This window comes from Lissotriton vulgaris, chromosome 1_2, assembly GCF_964263255.1.
Source record: "Lissotriton vulgaris chromosome 1_2, aLisVul1.2, whole genome shotgun sequence".
Taxonomy (NCBI): Eukaryota; Metazoa; Chordata; class Amphibia; order Caudata; family Salamandridae; genus Lissotriton; species Lissotriton vulgaris.
This window is the reverse complement of record NC_141686.1, coordinates 95,222,633-95,242,446: the sequence shown is the minus strand read 5'-3', so window position 1 is coordinate 95,242,446 and position 19,814 is coordinate 95,222,633. Positions and strand designations below refer to the sequence as shown.

General features: G+C 44.2%; 1 protein-coding gene across 1 annotated transcript in view; it reads right to left on the bottom strand.

The window, feature by feature from the left end:
* Window positions 1–19,814, bottom strand: part of CECR2 (CECR2 histone acetyl-lysine reader) — a 453,428-nt gene that overhangs the window by 230,114 nt on the left and 203,500 nt on the right. Inside the window, exon 2 of the mRNA XM_086952894.1 lies at window positions 12,112–12,206. Within this exon, the coding sequence (XP_086809020.1) occupies window positions 12,112–12,206 (95 nt within the window). The remainder of the gene's footprint in view (window positions 1–12,111; window positions 12,207–19,814) is intronic.

The following is a 19,814-nucleotide window of genomic DNA, read 5'->3' as shown; positions in this document are numbered from 1 at the left end:
TGTAAAGGGCTTAACATCCTACATAAAGGACACAGGTGATATGCTGAGAAGACTACAGGACACTCCATGGCAACCCACATAAAAGCTGATCACAATGGATGTAATATCTCTATACTCCAACATTCAAAATAAAATTGGCATGGAAGCATGTAAATCTTTCCTCATGGACAGAAGTATACAACTGATGGATCACAATAACATGCTGTTGGAGATGATCTCGATGTGTCTGGAGCAAAATATCTTCTTATTTGGAAATGAAATTTATCGGCAATCTAAAGGCACCGCAATGGGCTTTTCTTTTAGCCCTTCGTACGCCTGCCTGACAATGGGACAATGGGAAAAGACTTGGGCATGGAGATCGGAAAACGACCAAGCGGTTCAAAAAACCATAGCATGGTTAAGATACATAGATGACTTGCTGCTAATTTGGGAGGGAACGAATGAAGAATTTGAAACGTACTTTGAAATTTTAAACAATTCCAATTTTGGTCTAAATTTCACTTACACAATCAGTGACTCCAGGGTTGTGTTTTTAGATACGGAGATCTTCGTCAAAGACAACTTATTGTATACTACTCTACACCGCAAAATTACCGCAACAAATGCGGTCTTACATGCTCAGAGTTTCCATCAACCTAGCCTTTTACAGAACATTCCATATGGAGAATTTCTCCGAATCAAAAGGATTTGCTCGGACGAAGACGATTGGCAAAAACACAAAGACCTAGCCAAAAACAGATTTTTGAAAAGGAAATACAATCCAGCATGGATACAAATTGCCTCTAATCGTTCTGCAATCATCAAAAGAACTGATCTACTGGTGGATAAACAACAATCATCAGATGATGAATCAGACAAAATTCGCTTCATCACCACTCACTCAACGGCCAACCAAGCAATTACTAAGATTCTCAATAAAAACTGGCATATTCTCCACATGGACCCTACAGTGGCTCAAATTGTAGGAGATCATCCTAATGTGACCTATCGAAGGGCAAAGAACTTAAAAGACAAATTGATTCATAGTCATTTTCAGGAACAAAAAAAACAGAAGCATGGCGTAGACCGAAAGGATTCTACAAATGTTCAGGATGCAAAGTTTGTTGCATTGCTAAAACAACCAAGGAGATACAGTTGGCAAACAAAAAGACCTGGAAAATTGAACAACTAATTTACTGTAAAACTCAATTTGTTATTTATGCCTTAGAGTGCCCGTGCTCCCAAAAATATATCGGAAGCACTAAAAAAGAACTCAAACTTCGCATTTTGGAGCATGTTCGTGCGACAATTAATTCTGATCGCAGTAATGCCATGGCTAGACATATGGAGAAGGAACACAAAGGGGATTGGAAATCTCTAATCTTCTACGGAATTGAAAGTGTTGGACCGAATCAAAGAGGTGGAGATCGGGAACTAGTGATGAGGCAAAAAGAGTCCAAACATACTATGAATTTTCGTACCATGAGCCCGTTTGGGCATAATCAGGATGAAGAACTTCATTACCACCTGTAAAGTTGTATTTACACGCTTATCAGATAATGACTGATGCCTGCTTTGTTTTAATTCATACATTTAATTCTCACACAATTTTTCTTCACTTAGGACATGTTTGAACATTTAGAATATTGTTTGCACAGTTAAATGTTGATGAAGTATTCTGGCGTGGAATGGTTTTGCCCACTGGAGGGCTCTAATGTATTTTGATGACTAAAATCGCTTTATAACACAGCATTCAAACCTATGAGTTAAATATGCAATTTGTGAATATTAAGAATAACTCTTGCACTGTCAAATGAATTGATGAACTTGGTGTGAAACGGTTTTGCCCACTGGAGGGCTCTTATATGATTTCCTTGAGGTTTATTAATTTTTCGATGTTGCTTAACATTATAACAAAAGCATGAGTTAAATGCACAACATTACGTGTTGAAAATGGCAACAACATTAATCTAATTATGAATGTATGCACGCTGTGAAAAGGAATAAGAATCAACTCTTTGCGTTAATTTTGATAAAATAAGACCAGTAGACTACATGTCCCAGAATGCCTGCATGACTTACAGGAAGTGATGTAGTCTCGAATGGGTTCTCCCCTTTTTTTCTTTATTTAAATGCAAAAATGTTGTCAAGTAAACTAACCTGTGAGCAAGGTCTCGGTAGAGACCGAAACGCGTTAGGTTTTGCTGGATGCTGAATAAAGAAACTGTAATTTGACTTAAAACCCGGTGTGGTTTTTGAATCGCTATCTTCACACGGGAGTGCATGAGGAACCAAACTTCCCCACGGGGAAAAGCTGAATCCACACACACATACATATATATATTAACACATTAATATATATTTATATATATATATATATATCCATACACGTATATCAAAACAAAACCCTTTCAGGCTTTTTTTGCATATACACATTATATATATATTACACACACATATATACACAGATATACACACACATATATATACACACACACACATATATATATATACATATATGCAGCCTAAAAACCAAATTAGGTTCACATATGCCAATATTGCCTTGAATTTTTCATTTCAAATAAAACATATATTACAACATTTCCATGACATAGAGAAATGTACTCTTAACTTGTTTGAACATAGCCTTTATTTTCAAGGGGAAAAGGCAAGGGAAAGCAGTCAGATAAGCACAGAAGGCTGCATATAGAACACTAATCAAAAACTGTGTCCCGGACCTCCAGGCTCCCATCATGCCCCACAGGTGACCATTCATCAGGTAGTTATTTAACAGCTTGTTACACTGTGTAGCGATCATAAGGAGTCAGAGCGCTATTATAAAATGGTATTCGTCCGGGAAGGAGGGAAGTTTGCTTATGACTTTGATGAGTATACCCCTGGGAGAAAACTAGGATTACAAGTAAGTAACTTATCCTTCTCTTCCAGGGGTTACTCATCATTAGTCACAAGCACTGAATGGAGTAACAAGCCCATCCCCAGATCCTGCGGACGAACACCAGTACAGCAGATATACTCTGAAGAATTTGTTTATTCAATGTGTTGTTCAAAGAAGCTTGCCCAAACCATGCGTCCACCCGGGAATCAGAAACTTGGCAGTAATGGCGAGCAAAGTTGTGATCTGAATGCCATGTAGCTGCTTTACATATCTCTTGAATGGGAACATTCCTGAGAAGGGCCGTAGTGGCAGCTTTACCTCTCGTGGAATAAACCTTCCACCTGCCAGGGAGCTGTTTGTAAGCTAACTGGTGAGATAATGTGATACAATATACTATCCATCTAGCGATGGACTGTTTAGAAGAAGGGAAACCAGTGTGCATTGGACCATGAAACACAAAAATACGGTCTGACTTTTCCTATGTCCTTCGTTCTAACAATGTAGAATTTTAGAACCCTTTTCAGATCAAGTGATTGTAACGCCCGCTCAGGGGGAGTGGAAGGATTTGGAAAGAATGGAGGTAGAGTGATTGACTGATTGATATGAAAATTCGAGATCACTTTAGGCAGGAAACTCAGGTGTGTTCTCAGAACCACTCTGTTAGCATGAAAAACGAGATAAGGGTCCGTAGAACATAGGGCCTGAATCACGCTCACCCTGCGAGCAGAGGTAATTGACACCAGAAAGGCGGTCTTCAAAGATAGGTGCTGCAGAGAAGCTTTGTGAATGGGTACAAATGGGGGACCCATTAATTTAGAGAGGACTACATTAAGTTCACAGGGAAGGGAAGGGGATTGAATTTGTGGATAGACCTTTTATAGCCATTGCAGTAAGTCTTTAACAACTGGAATTGGTAAGAAAGAAGCCTGAATAGGTGACTTTCTATAAGCTGTATTTGCAGCCAGGTGTACTTTAATAGAAGAAAACTGTAAACCTACTTTAGCCAAGTATAAACGGTATGATTGAATTAACTGTTCTTGCCCAAGAATGGAATTAGGTCAGTTGGCTGTAGACCACTGATAGAAACGCTCCCATTGAAAAGCATGATTTCCGCGTAGAAGGCCTTCTTGCTTCCTTCAAAATCTGCCTACAGTCCTGCGAGAGGCCTAGATGACCATATTGGAGGAACTCAGGAACCATGCTGTCAATCTCAGTGATGGAAGGTTGGGATGACAGACCTTCCCTCTGAACTGGATTAGCAGATCCGGATGGCATGGTAAACTCCAGTGCGGCATCTTGGAAAGATGTAGAAGGTCCGGATAACACCACTGGCGAGGCCACTCTGGTGCGATCAGGTAATCTCGGCCCTGGATCTGTAGAGTTTGTTGATCATCAGTGGTATGACAGGAATTGGTGGAAAAGAGTAGAGTAATTTCTCTGACCAATCGATCAAAAAAGCTTTCTCTTTGGAGCCTGGTTGAGAGTACCTGGATGTGAAGGCATGGCATTTTGCATTTGCAGCATCTGCAAATAGATTGATGTCTGGATAACGCAAACGCCGATAAATGTTGCGTGTTTCGTCGTCTTTTAACATCCAGTCATGTTCTTCGACAAAGCTGCGACTTAGATCGCCCGCGTACACGTTGAGGGTACCTGGGAGGTAAATAGCCGATATGGACAGGTTCCTCGCCAGTAACCATTTCCTAATCGCATGAGCCACCAGAGAGAAGGGTCTGGTTGCTTTGTTTGTTCAGGTACATAGTTGTGGCATTGTCAGTCTGAACCAACAGAGAACGTGTCCTTATGGAGGAAAAGAATGCTTTGGCGCTAGATATACAGCGCTTATATTCTTACATGCTGATGTGGTAGTTTTTCTCCTTTTCTGACCACATCCCTTAAATCGGCAGAGGTCCCATATGAGCTCCCTAATATTGGAGGGACGCATCTGTGACGAGTGTTTGTCTGGGGAGTTCCTGGTGGAACGGGACTCCTTACAACAAAAAGAGGACATTGCATCCACCATTGTAGTGAGGCTATGACTGAGTGAGGAAGAATTATGGGGTTTTCCAAGCGGTTGGAGACTGGAGACCACGGATCCTCTAATACCCATTGTAACGGTCTCACCTGTAGCCTGGCATTGGGGACAATAAATATGCAAGACACCAACTAGTTCAGCAGAGAGGATACCTGTCTGGCCATGGGGTGAAGTGTGCAGAGAATAGTGCGACATTTATGGAGAGTTGATAATAGTTTCTCCTTCAAAGCACACGCTCTGGCGTTTGTGGAGTCTAGGGTTGCGCCCAAGTAATTGGTTCTCAGAGTTGGATTGAGAACAGACTTCTTGTAGTTGACACACAGACCCAACTGCTTTAAAACTGGAATGCAGTATTGCAGATGTTCTTGCAGAAGACTGGTAGAGGCCCTCTTAAGCAGCCTGTCGTCTAGATAAGGATAAATGAAAATATTTTGCTTTCACAGGAAGGCCGCTACAACCGCCATGCATTTTGAAAAGGTGCTGGGGCTGATTGGAGTCCAAAAGGAAGGACCTTGAACTGAAAGTGCTCCAACTATCTTGAATCGTAAAAATTCTGGTGCTTTCGAGAAATTGTGATGTGAAAATAAGCGTCCTGAAAGTCTATGGAGCACGTCCAGTGTCCTTTATGGATTTGTGGAAGAATTTGGTGTGGAGCCAACATCCTGAATCTTTCGTTGAGAACAAATTTATTTAAGAGTCTGAGATCGCCTGTACTCCTTGTTTGGAGCTTTCTTTGGGACCAAGAAGTAACAGGAATAAATCCCCTTCGATGTTGTAGCCAGGGAACGTTTTTGATGGCGTGTTTTAGTAACAAGATGGAGACCTCCACTTGAAGCCGCTTTAGCTGATGTACAGAGGATCTCTGAGGGGGTATGGCAGGTGGTGGGATTTGAATCCGATTGAGTACCCATTCTTCACAATATTGAGCACCTAATATCCTTTGTGATTTTGTGCCACTTGTCCAAGTGAAAGATAATACTCCCCCCCCCCCCGCTCCACCCCCCACCAGAGTGGGTAACAGAGTTGGGGGAAGCAAGCACTCGCTGTTTGTGCTGCTATTTAGGCGAAGGGGTTGTCTGCCTGGAGGACCCTCGTCCAGCTCGGTGCTGGTGATAGTGGGATCTGGCATGATGTTGCTGCGATGACCAGTGAGGGGTTTGAACCCTCTATTGGTATTGGCGGGAATCATAAGGATGATATCGACGTCTGAAGTCCTTCCTTTTCTCCAGGCCTATTGCCTTCAAGGTGTCTAGTTCAGACTTCATTCTGGACATCTCATCGTCCACATGAGAACTAAAAAGAAAAGTTCTATTGAAGGGAAGGTTGAGATTCTTATCAGGCCTCCAGTTTTAGGCCCGTGAGTCTCAGCCAGGAAGATTGCCTAGTGCAGATGCCATGTGAATAGCCATGAGCTGCCAGATTTGATGCATCAGCTGCTGCACTTATGATTTGGTTTGCTACAAGCCCTAAATCATGTAGGATTTCTTGAAAATCCTGTTGATCTTCTTTTGATAATTTGTCAACAAAGCTTGAGAGTGAGTCCCATAATGAATGGTCATATCGTCCCAAGAGCGCTAGCAACTTTCATGTAAGAGGCCAAGGTGTTACACATCCTCTTTCCGATAGAGTCCATGGACTTACTGTCTTTATCAGGAGGGACTGCAGAGGAAGAAGCCCCTATGTGCGCTTTCCTTGCTGCTGATACTATGACCGGGTCCGGTGGAGGGTCGGACCTCAAGAACAGTAGATCCTGTTCTGGGCTCTGTATTTCTTGATTATGCGTGAAGGTGCAGCTCCAAATAACACAGGAGTGAGAAAGGTGTGAAGCGCTGGTTCTAAAAGTCCAGGAACTAAAGGAAGAAGAGGTCTAGTGGACGACCTGTGATGGAGGGTTCCGAATATGAAAGAAGCCATTCGTAGTCCCCCTACAAAGGACCTCGTTGAACGTCATGTCATCCACTGGTGATACTCTGGTGGGAGGAGTGGACGACAAGGTAGTAGAATAGTCTTCCACTGAAGATCTGGAGAAGTTGGTAGACTATGTTGAAGACCTTCGTCTATGCTCCCGAGGTCTTGATGAATGAGAATATTGAGATCTAGACTTGGAACGTCTAAGAGGCGTACACCGTCTCCTTGTAGATGGAGATGGTAGTCTCCGAGGAGACCTTGTGGCTGGCGTTGGTGGGCGCACTTCAGAAGTACAAGAGGGAGAATATATCTGAGAGTAGTCAGAGCCTGGACTACGTCTTGGCACTCTCCACTCCTTCACACTCCTCAGCCATCTCGGAAATAGGTTGATCAAAGGTGAATGCTGCTCTCGAACTGGGAAACCCTCCGGGGTAATTTGAACAATTCTCAGGATGAAACACTCCTTGACGTCAACCTCTTAGAAGTTGGATACAGAGGTTCCCCTTCTTGAATCTCCTTCAACGTCGAAGGATCTCTAGACATCGGTACTGGTGATCGAATCATTCTCTGCCTCTTCCTGGTGGCGACGTATGGGAGGACAGAGGTCTCGACCTTCGAAGGTGATGTCCTCAACAGCAATCGAACTTGCCCTGACGTCGGTGATGGTGCAGTCAAGCATCTGTGATCAAGACTTACCGTCGGCGGAGTCTTCGACGTTGGGGGCTTTTCTCAAAATCTGGGTGTTCTCAACGCCAGTATGTTCTCAAAGTCGGGGTGTTCTCAAAGTCGGCACCGGGGACTTAGATGACGACCGCCCATGTCGGTGTGTCTTCGAAGTCGAGCGCCTGCACTCCGCCGTCGCAGGTGAAGCAGACCTAGACCGTCGACGAGGAAGAGTTAACGTCAGCTGGTGAGTCAATGTTGCCCATCTAGGTTTATATTACTTGCCACTTCTGGCGTCGTGCACTTCAACGGCGATTGGTCTTTCAGCGGCGGCGGCAATTAAGGTCCTCCTGTTGACGGCGAGCATAGGGCTACCTTTGAATCCGATCTTTTCTCTGTCGACAGCGAATCCGACCGATGTTTTAGGTCAAGCCTAGCGCAGTGCGCATGCGCTAATCTAGGAAATCGGCCTCTTGGAATCAGTCAGGACTTACACAAGATTGTGCTTGTGGCTTTTTTTCCAGCATTATTTCTATTGGTATTTGCGTGAGTCTTTGTAACAAGACAGCACACAATTGGGCTAAGGAGGGTGCATATCCCACCTTTACCAGTAAATGCATCTGCCCACGGCCTACAGCTTGCTGGAGTGAGCAGTGGCACCATCTGTTCAGGATTATGTTTCTAATTACCGTGGTAGCGGTCGCCATGCGGCCGCGCTGGTTTTAATGGTTGCCTACAGGAGAGCGTGCCGCATGATTTCGCTGTTGTAAGGCACCTCACAGCTGGCGCCTATCTCTGCTAGGGACCCTGATGCAATCGCCATTACTATGAAGTGGTGCTTGTCTAAGAACATTTTGGAGTCACTGTCATCGTGTGGCCATTTGGAGGATAGCTGCATCTATGGCAGCAGCCTCCCACTAGGTGCATTCAAAGTAAACAAGCTTCTGACCCACTCCTTGCATGCACTTGGCTTCCAGATAACTTCCTTTCAGGCTGAATACTTCGTCTCAGGGCTTCCTTTACTTTACCAATTACCCTGACTCCAGGGCCCTTAATGAGCCGTTATTTGTCAGAGACCAGTTATTTTCACAGGACAGGGCTCCCACCTTTCCTGGACTCCCTAGGGGTGAGCCCTGCCCTGGGTCTGGCGACTCCTCTCGGGGCACTGGCGCTCCGATTCAGACTGCGCTATTACTGTTTCACAAAGGGCTGTGCCCAGGCTATTCTTTTATAGTCATTAATTCACGGTAGCATGACAAAGACAGCTCCTGCTATGGCTTAAATCCACAAATAGATTTACCGCGCCCCCATCCTTCCCACACAGACCTTGTCTTACTTACTCGCGTGGCTCCTCTTTGTAGAACTAGAAGTCTAACGAGGAACTATCTGTACTGTATTAAAAAGTTCTTTGTGGCCTCAAGGTGACTTCTCACAGTAATGGTACTCAACGTAGCACACTCTGATAACAGAGGAAATATGTTATTCCTTTATCTCATTAGGTTTGTGAAGCAGCCCTCCTTTGTCCCCGGGGCACTGTTCTGAATTAAGCCACGTACTCTGATGTCAGACATTCCTTTCAGGTTAGAGGCGTTCTTCTCAATAAGAATCTCAACCTTTGTTTTCATTCAGAAACTCAGCTCTGTAAGGAGGGTGACCCCTCCTCTCTGATCTCGTTCCGGATGGCTATCTTGTCCTGCTGTCAGGGGGTGGGGGCTTTGTAGAGATGGCGCTGGTAATAATAAATTTACCCCAAATGCAGGAGTATATTTAAAGGAGTATTTTTCCAGATCTCAATAGGATTTGGACCTGCTTTTGCATAAGTTATATATATTTTTTTGGAGCGCTTTGGTTTTCACAAGCGTTACTGCCTACTTGTTACAGTAGTCCACTTTTAAAGTCCCAAAAGGCGAGAACTATTGGCTATGCCAATTCTTGTTTCTTATGCTCAGACCTTACTTGAGAGGAAGGCTCTTTAGGAGTATGTCTTTCCAGGCCACTTGCAGATTCCTTTCCTCTCTCCTGCATGGCATGCAGTTTGATATGTTCCCTTTCACGAAGGGTCCTTCTTGAGAACGTCTGGCAGTAGTAGCACTTGTCAGGTCTGTGTGGGGATGGTAAATACACAATTCAGAGAGAGTGTGGGTCAGATTTTGCCATTTTCTTCCTACAAGGACATTTATTAAATAAGGCTGGCATTTCTAACAAAAAAAACTCCTGGAAAGTCAGAAAATATGGTGGAATAATCCGGCTAGTTTTATTCAGTGCTTACGACTATTGAGAGTTTCCCCTGAAAGAGAACTTCTAGTTATTACACTCGCACTATTTTTCTATGATCTTGTTCTCAATTTATTTACGCTTTCGATTTTTGTTAAAAGTAAACACTTCTTTCACTTTTGTTTAGATTGTGGAAGAAGGGCATGTTGAGTGTAAGGGGGAGAAGTGCAGTGTTATGCACACAAACATTTTCAAATAAGAGGTACAAGTTAAAATGTAAGTGAGTGACATCAATGGGGCAAATGAGAAGACGCAAAGCGGTTGACCAGTTACAAATAAAGAAACTCGCCCTTACTGCAGTCTTGTGTTTTCAATACACCAGGTTTTCAAAACCTTGCAAAATTTGGTGTGGTTAGATGTAGCAACCTAATATAAAGGAATGGAATTCCACAGTTTAGGGGCTCAGACAGCCTTTGAGATCATGTTTAACGCAAGGAATGTCAAATAAAAGGGCATAAGAAGATCTTAAGAGGCTTTTAGAAGCATACATCCTTGAGGTGAAGTAAATAATCTCTCGATCATGATTGTACCAGGCCCTACAAGCAATACTTATGGCCTTAAACATCACATGCTAATATACTGGGAGCCATTGAAAGGCTCTATGGGCCTGGAAGACCGAGTTATAGTATGACAGGCCGTCAAAATTCTGACCACGCAGTTCTGTAAGCATTGTGAACAGATCAGAGTTTGAAGATTGTCAAAAAACACAGTGCATTACAGTAGTGTAGCCGACAGACAATACTAGCCTGACCACTATCTTACGGGGATGGGTTGACAACAAAGGAAGAACTTTACAGAGCATGATTAGGTAAAAAAAAAAAAGCTAGCTTGTTATAATTTAAAAATAAAATGGGTAGAATGTATTCATTCCGCCAATAGAGGAGTATGTGTAACTAACATGGAGCCCGAAAGTAGGGAGTTCAGTTTTATTCCATTTTAATTTCAGGGCGTTCCTTCACATTCATGGGCCACTCAAACAAAATATGAATGAAGGTTGGCTGCATCAGCAGATTCGTCAATCACAGTGACAATAATTTGTGTGTCATCTTTCTATGACTACGAAAAGGTCACAGTTCTGGATCTGATTGGAGGACAATAAATTGACAGTTTCAGTCCTATTGGTTAAAAAGGAAGTAAGCCACTCAAAAGTTTTCCCCCTGAATGTTTACTGCACATAGTTTTTGAAACAGGATAGTATGACAGACTATATCAAAGGCTGCACTGAGATCTAACGGCACAAATGTAGCACTGCAGCCTTCATCCAAAAGGACCCTTTTGTCATCTAGTTCCATCAAAAGAGCTGTTTCAATACTACACACTGATCGAAAGCCACCATGAATTTTATCTAAAATGTTCTCGACTTTGATGCGAGCTGAAAGTTGTAAACTTCCTTTTCCAACACTCCATGCTAGACAAAAGGATTCTAAAAAGGATACCAAAGTAACCACACCATGGAAAACTAATGGGCTCACAGGCCTCAACTGTGTAATTGTAGATGAAAATTGAATCTATTAAATTACCTTTTTCATAGGTAGAGTTAAGCACTAAATGTCTCAAATTCAGAACTGTTAGATAATTATTCATGTCTCTGGTATCGATCCAAGTAGGCACGTAAATATTGTGTTACAGGCCATATTTAGAAATAAACAGTATCAATTCTGCTGGGTCACAGTGGAGTGATCCACCAACTTGACTTGGAAATGTGAGAGATAGACCACTGCAAGCCAATCCAGATGGTCCTCTTTGTCCTTCCTAACAATATTGTATCCGGAGGGAATTGCCACATTAACCAGGGCTCAGTTAAACGAAGAATATGAAGTCTTTCTGTTTCCATAAGTAAAGCAATTTCATGTGCATACCGATGAAGGGACCAGGAGTTACAGTCAGAATAGCAATTTCTCCAGTTACCAAACGTAATGAAAACTATAATTTGTACACAGTTAACACACTGAATTATCTGATGTCTGGCACCTCGGCTTGGGTTAACCCATGTCAAACACTGGACAGTTAATGAACAACAAAGAACTGTGAATTTTTTTTTTTTTTAACGCTCCGTTTGCTAGTTTGCTTTTTATTTTATCGATTACATATTGTACATTGTTTCACTGTATTTTATTCTGTATATATTGTGAAATATTCACTTTGTACTGCATTCTGTTATTCTTTTACAAATTTGTTATCACTAGTTTTAGCTGTGGTTTATTTATGCCATCAAAATTTAGTAATTGTGATGTTCTGGTTATTCTTTCTAATAAAGAATTTTAAACGCACACAAAATAATTAACCATAAACTGTCAGGACTGGGTGGTGAATTATCTATCACCCCTAGTCAAGGAACAAGTATCTACACACTTACGTGATATCCCTGCGTTGGTAGCAACCTTGAAGTAAGCAGGCAACCAGCTCACTGATGAACTCCACGTCCCCTCTGCGAAGTGCTTCCTCGAGCTCCTAGAAGCAGGGAGAGAAGTACGAAATCAGACTTGCTTTACAAAAGGCGTTTAGGACTAGATTTCTTGTCCTCAAACACAAGGGTGCTTTAAGAAAAACACACACTTGCTTAACTCATAGCAAACTTCTTGCACAGGGCAACAAAGCAGCAAGTGCTCGCACAAACTTGGTGTTTCAAAGTTTAATTACTTTTTATTTACGTTTTGACTTCTATTTATCGCATGTTGTATTAATGGCAAATGAACAGATCACAAGTTACAAATTTGGAGACACGTTACAAGAACACACATACTTCAAACATCTGGGATTACGATTTACTAGATGTCTGAAGTGTGTAGAATTCTAATAATCCACACACTTAAGTCTTTGGTCTTGCACTGATTTGACAGGGAAATGACAAAAATAAAACGGTTATTAGAAACCGGCTCAAATCACTGGAGTCAGCTCCAAACCCTTGCAAGATGACACTTGACTGCTGATTGCACATAAAAGCAAGCATTGCCATAGCAAATAAGTCTGGTGTTGGCTGCTAACTTAGCTTTTCCACGGTTAGTAAATCTTTTTTTCTTCAATTGTATGCATGCACTGATTTTGTGTAAAAGCGCACACTGTGCAAGAGCAGAACACGGCCATTCAGAGGTAAGCTATTGGCTGAGGTGGGCGTGTTCCGTGCCTCAGATGTATGCTGTGGTTGGCAGAAGAAAAATCTGAATGACACACTGAAATACCAATGTGTGCAATAAAGTCCCTAGGCATTCCTACCCTGTCCCTTTAGCTATATTTGAACTTTTTTTGCTGAAGCAGAGTCCCAAGATAGTTGCCAACACTTACTGATTGGAGTGTTGGCAGCCAGTCAGATTACATCACAGGGACTGTCTGATCCCCGCCTCTAGATATACAAATTTGGATTTCCGTTGAGAGCTCTAAAACTGTGCCGACCAATTTCTATCTTTCTGCCAAATTCGATGTAAATTCCGTCCAGTGGTTCGGACTGTAGTCCTGTTCAAAAACCGTATGGGAATTGACATGGGGAAAATGTGTTTTGTGATTCCCCCTTCCCTTTTCCTCGGTCCTTGCTTGCAGGATCACTCCAAAACTTTCAAAACAGCAGCTGACGTGACTGGCGAACTCGTTTGGAAAATGTTGTCAAGATTTATCAAATGGCAAACACACACTTTTATAAAAATCAAAAGGTTTTCCCTGATGCAGACCTAAAAAGAGCATGTGTTCTTTATATATAGGGCACGCAGTTTCCGCGCCCCCACAAACATTAACTAGTCGATTAAATGAATAGGCACAGACCTCAATCCCTCAAGTGTTTCATCTGTCACAGTCCACAATTATTAACAGAGACAGTGTTCCATTGTAAGTCCTACTCACAATGCCATCTTGGGGTTGTGGGCTCAAGTGCTAAATTCTCTGGGGGTTATTTGTAATTGTGCAAGATAATTAATAATTTGTTCGGAAAAGTCAATGCGTGCCACTTGCCTACAGTGTAGTGTAATTATAGTGAACATCTGTACACAGCAACATGGAATTGCAATGAGGGCGTTCTTTGTTCTATAAAACCACATTGTGCCTACACACCCAAGAAGAGGTGGGGCTGCAAGGGGTGGGACGGGAATGAGCTTGTCCCCCCTCAACCCTGCTCCGGGGGCACATACAAGTATGTGTGGCTCATTCACTGACCAACACCATGTGGACGAGCAGGGCACCTGAGATAGACTTTTTACTAACTTGTATACTTGTTTTTATGCAGCTGTTGACGCAATTCGAGTCATTTAAAAAAAACAACTAAAGAACAGGTGTTGCAGTTGCTCGAATTAAAGGTAGGGAGTATATAAGACTGTTTTGCTTTGCTCAGATTCTAATTTACGATCTGCAGCTCACACCAGAAGTCAACAACGAGCCCATAACTCACTCACCCATCTTGACATAACCTCACTCACCAACTTCACCACTCTCAATGCCCTTCCAAACTCACTTAGTTTCCTATGTTCATAGTTGTATTCATACTTGATTTCAGACTAATAGATCTTAAATGTAACACCGATCCATGTATTGCAGTAAGAGAAGGCTTTGCCACCTCAAATGCAGACCAAATAGCTTACCAATTTATAAGTAAGCAATTCAGAAAATTTCAACTTGCATATAGCACATTCACATACGCTGCATCTAAGCCACAATCTGTAAAGATACCCTCAAACTTTACAGCCACCTCAAGCAGAACAAGCATTGGCATAGCCAACAGGTCTCGCATTTGGGACCTTATAAGTGTTTAGCCATGCAACAATTGGTGTTGCACCAAGAAATTCTGCTACATAACTAAATACTTATAGGGTCCAAAAAGCTGGCCCTATTGGCTATGCCAATGCTCGTTTGCTTTTTGTTGCCGTTTTGTTTAAGTTGCCAGATCTACAATAGCTTGGCTTTTGTTAACCGTTCTTTGCATCAAATAAATGTGTTTTCATTGCTCTGAATGTTGTTTCCATTCTGGTTGTAGGAAGCAGTCATTCTCGGGGGTGTGGGGGCTGCCTAGCTGTGCGCATGCGCCAAACTTTCCTAATAAGAAAAAGCCTGGTGCAGGCACAATTTACAAGTGTGGAGTGAGTGAGCGCCAGGCAGCATGACTCACTCACACAGGAGTTCATGCACTGCACCTGCATACTCAGCATGGTTTAAGGAAACTCGAACTACTCCCTCCCAGGCATCGAACACATATTTACCAAGAAACTCTGAGAAGAGCCTGCCTGCTGCACTGACGGCTGGTGGTGTGTGTGCCCGGTTAAAGCGTGCACTGACTGCTAGTGGTGTGTGTGCCTGGTGGAAGCGTGCACTGACGGCTGGTGGTGTGTGTGCTGTTGAAAGCGTGCACTGGTGGCTGGTGATGCGTGTGCCCGGTGAAAGGTAGCACCGACCACTGGTGGCGTGTGTGCGCCTGGTGAAAGCGTGCACTGATGGCTGGTGGTGTATGTCTGGTGGAAGCTTGCACCGACGGCTGGTGGCGTGTGTGTGTGCCTGGTGGAAGGGTACACCGACAGCTGGTGGTGTGTGTGTGTGCCTGGTGGAAGAGTGCACTGACAGCTGGTGGTGTGTGTGCCTGGTGGAAGCGTGCACGGACGGCTGGTGGTGTGTGTGCCTGGTGGAAGCGTGCACGGACGGCTGGTGGTGTGTGTGCCTGGTGGAAGCGTGCACTGACGGCTGGTGGTGTGTGTGCCTGGTGGAAGCGTGCATTGACGGCTGGTGGTGTGTGTGCCTGGTGGAAGCGTGCGCTGATCGCTGGTGGTGTGTATGCCTAGTGGAAGCATGCACTGAAAGGCTGGTGATGTGTGTGTGCCCGGTGAAAGCGTGCACTGACGTCTGGTGGTGTGTGTGCCCGGTGAAAGCGAGCACTGACGGCTGGTGGTGTGTGTGCCCGGTGAAAGCGGGCACTGACGGCTGGTGGTGTGTGTGCCCAGTGGAAGCGTGCACTGACGGCTGGTGGTGTGGGACGGCTGATATTGTGTGTGCCTGGTGGAAGCGTGCACGGACGCCTGGTGGTGTGTGTGCCTGGTGGGAGCATGCACTGACAGCTGGTGGTGTGTGTGTGTCTGGTGTAAGCAGGAGCATTCACAGTGATAGAAGACTGTTGAAGGGATTCTGCTCAGACACAACTGTGCACAGAGACTCATGACCTCAGTGAATTAGGGTGTGCCAAAAACTCACCTACTAGACTAGCAATCAGTGTCACATTAGCTCTTAGTCCTATAGCAAAGAAACCAATGATTAGACAACCCAGAACATGAGACTTAGGTTACCTCAGGTAAGGTGGGAAACCTGAACACTCTTTCGTTATACTCTCATACCAGTCCAGAACAGGGAGTAAAGGGAGACACGAGCAAGTTTAAAATGTTTATTTTAACGCTGTGATCTTAAGTGCAACATTTTAGCTAATACAAGCAGACATATGATAAGAAATAAGATTGTCAGCATTGTATTTTATGGAATAGTAACTAAGGGAGAAAGTGTGTTATAATGCTAAATGGAAACAGGTTAAATATATACCTATATTTCACCCTCCCTTGCTATTAGGTTATTTTAGAACTACAGAAGGTCTCCTAAGCTTGCAAAGGCGGACCCATACCTCAAGGATTAGTAGTAGTGAATCACATCAGGTTCTGCACTAGCTTTCAGCATACGAATGTTCTCCAAGTGTGTTCAATCATGCCTACACAGTGCATTATTAAAGGCGCTAGTATCTGAGGTGGCCACAGCTGCATATGTGTTATGTCTAGACCATGCGCTGATCAGTTCGAACAACAGCCAGTGTTGAAATAACATTTAAGGCCTCTGCACGTTGTGGAGAAGTGTGGCTCAGGGGTTAGAGGCGGCAGACCCGGAAGCTGAGATCGGTCCTGGACCAGGGTTCAATTCCCCGCCTCGGCGGGTCTTGGGCTAAAAATTCCACGGACTCGATAATTCTCGCTCCGGTGCCTTCTCGACTCACGGGTTCACGCTCTGCGACTCTGGGCAATAGCTTGCTTAATCTCCACAACAGCCCCTCGTGGAGGGATGCCTGACTTTCACCTTGTGGATACCCTGCTGGGGCTATCTCATAGGGGAATATCAGGACGGGTTCCCTAAGCAAGCGCCGGGAAACCCACTGCAGGTAGCTGTGCGCTATATAAGCTCAAATACATTCACATTCACTCACTGTACAGACTAAACTTACAAAGCAAGTCTAGCAATGTAGAAAAACAAGTTATTCTCATGTGAAACAAAACACTCAGCCTAACTCTAAACAATTAATAAAGTGTGTGCCGTGTGCAAAAGACAGCAGAAAGGTAAAATGGCGTTTAAACATCTAATAAGCTCATGATAACTTAACACTGTGTGAATGCAAGGCTCAGCCCCACTACAAGACACAAATAAAACTGAGGAAGAGGAGGGGGAGAAGGGAGGGGAAGTGCGTGCAGAAGAGCATGATTCACAGCTAGAAGACACAAATGAAGCTGACCAGGAGGGACGGGGAAAAGGGAGGGGGGTAGTGTAAGCAGAGGAGCCTGATTACAGCAATAAAAACACAGATGGCAGCTGTACACGTGCACAAGCTCGTGAATGCAAGCTGTAGGCCAGCAAAAGCCTCTGGTGGCACTTTTAAAAGCCACTTACTAAAGGTCTTGAAGAGACAGCGCATGCGCTGGCTCAGGCGAGACCTAAAAAAACACTTAAAAGTCCTTTGTTATATGCCTCAACAGACAAAGTTCCACACTGTTAGAAATAGGGGTCCCTAGTTGGCAATGATTTGTACCTTTGTCCAAGGAGAGACACATCTTCCCAGTCAGGGTAAGAGGGATACATTTCTAAAACCACCCCTGGGTAGCTTGGTACGAACAAACAGGCCTATCTCAGAGACAGAGTGTAAAGCATTTGTGCCCATGTACAGTAATACAGTGAAAACACCACAAAAAGGACACCACACCAGTTTAGAAAAATAAGCAAAACTATCTAAACCAACAAGACAAAATACGACAAAAATACAACATACAATACTGTAAAAATAGTTACTTTGCAAGACAACCTTTAAATTGCAGAAATAGCTGAAAAGCACAGTTCTTCCGGGTCGGTAGCTCGTTACGAGGCTACTGCAATTCTGAAAACAGAGTCTATCAGTTCCAGCCAACCGCGTCGGTATGGGTCAGCTAAAATGTTCAGACTCTTGAACAGTACCTTTCTCACTGCGGCCGACACGTTGATGGAGTCGGTTGATGCAAACATTGCAGTTGTGTTGCAAAAATGGAAGCGGTGCAGGGTTATTTGCCCTCACAATGCGGTGCAGGCAGCAGCTCGGTGACGATCATCCAGTAGGCGTCGGTGAGACCAAGGCTTATGTTGCAGGGTGAGGCAGTGCTTGATGCGGTGCTGGCAGGTTGCGGTGCAGGCGAAGCCTGTCGATGTTCAGGTTGTGCAGCAACGGTATCGGTGATGTCCAGGCAGGACGAGGCGGTGTGGAGTGTGGTGCACATAGGATGCGGTACAAGCCACAGCTTGGTGACGATCGCCCAGACGGCATCGGTGAAACCAAGGATGCAGTGCCAAGTGCGACGGGGCCTTCTGCAGTGCCTTCATGACACAAAACCCTGCAACAAACGCAGTGACAGAGTCAGCTGCTGCTTTCTTCTGTGGCGGATGAAACCAGCGGTTCCAGAGACAGTGCCCAGAAGGACGGTGAGATCTTTGCTGCTACTGAGACCTCTTGAACAGGGGATAAGCTACACTTCTAGGCTCTTGGAGATACTTTCTCAAGCACGATACAAACACAGTTCCTCTCCTTGGCATAAACAGCTACTGCAGGCCAACCCCAAACAGCACACAGCAAAGGGGCAGCACTCCTCCTCCTGTTTCTTCCAGCTGTTCTTCTTGGCAGAGGTTCCTGCTTGAAGTCCAAAAATGAACTAAAGTTTAGGGGTCTGGGCCCCCCTCTTTATAGTACAAAATCCCTTGTTCTCTGGAATCATAGAGAGTCTTGGCGCAGCTAGAACCAGTTATGTCGTCTTTGGTGCAGCTTCCTGGCAGGAGGTGGAGACAGCATAGTCTACAGCAGGCTAGGCCCATTCAGGTGTGAAAGAAGAAATCTCCTCCCCTTACTCTAAATGCAGCCCAGGTTGATTCAGCCCAGCCCGACTCACCCGGGAAAAGCAGGACACGCCTATTCACCCCCCCCCACCCCCCCAGTGGCTGTCTGAACAGAATACACATCCCTAGCCCCTGTCACTCCACAGCAGGAGTCGATACACAACCCAGAAGAGGCACACAGGATGGCTAAGCAAGAATATACCTCCTTTCTAAAAGGGGTATTTTCAAACACAAAATGTAAAAAACATTATCACTAAAAGATGCAACTTTATATTCTGAGTTCAGGCATACTAAAATTTACTTTCCTATCTTGTCCCAATGGGAAGTTATATTTATAAGATGTTATATATGAACTTCTATCCTCTGGGACAGATAGCCTTTCAATAGTGAAAAACGAACTTGCCAGTATTTCGCTATCAGGACATGCCACACATCTCAGGGCATGTCCTACCTGTCACATACACTGCTCCCTGCCCACAGGGGTACCTTGGGCCTACCTTAGGGGTGAGTCACATGTAAGAAGGAAAATGCTACTTACCAGTATGCATCTGTTCCTGGCATGTAAAGCTGCAGATTCACACACTGTGCATACATCGCCATCTGGTGTTGAGCCCGGATGTTTGCACTTTGTTGTTGTCTTGGAAGAAGTCTTTGGAAGTCACAAGATAGGCGACTCCTCCAGTAGAAAATAGTGCGCAAGGGCATCGACTCCATCTTCAGATTGTTTTTTCGCCAAGAAGGGAAATGACGGAGTTTTGTGAAAAAAAATGAAAAAGATGCCTATGTGACATATCTAAATAAGATAATACTGGTACAGAAAAAGGTAGACTGGGAGGCGGGTAGGCGTGTGTGAATCTGCAGCTCTACATGCCAAGAACAGATGCATACTGGTAAGTAGCATTTTCCGTTCAAGGCATATGAGCTGCAGATCACACACTGTGCATAGATTGCATAGCAGTACTCTCCCTTAGCGGCGACCACCAGTATCTGGTG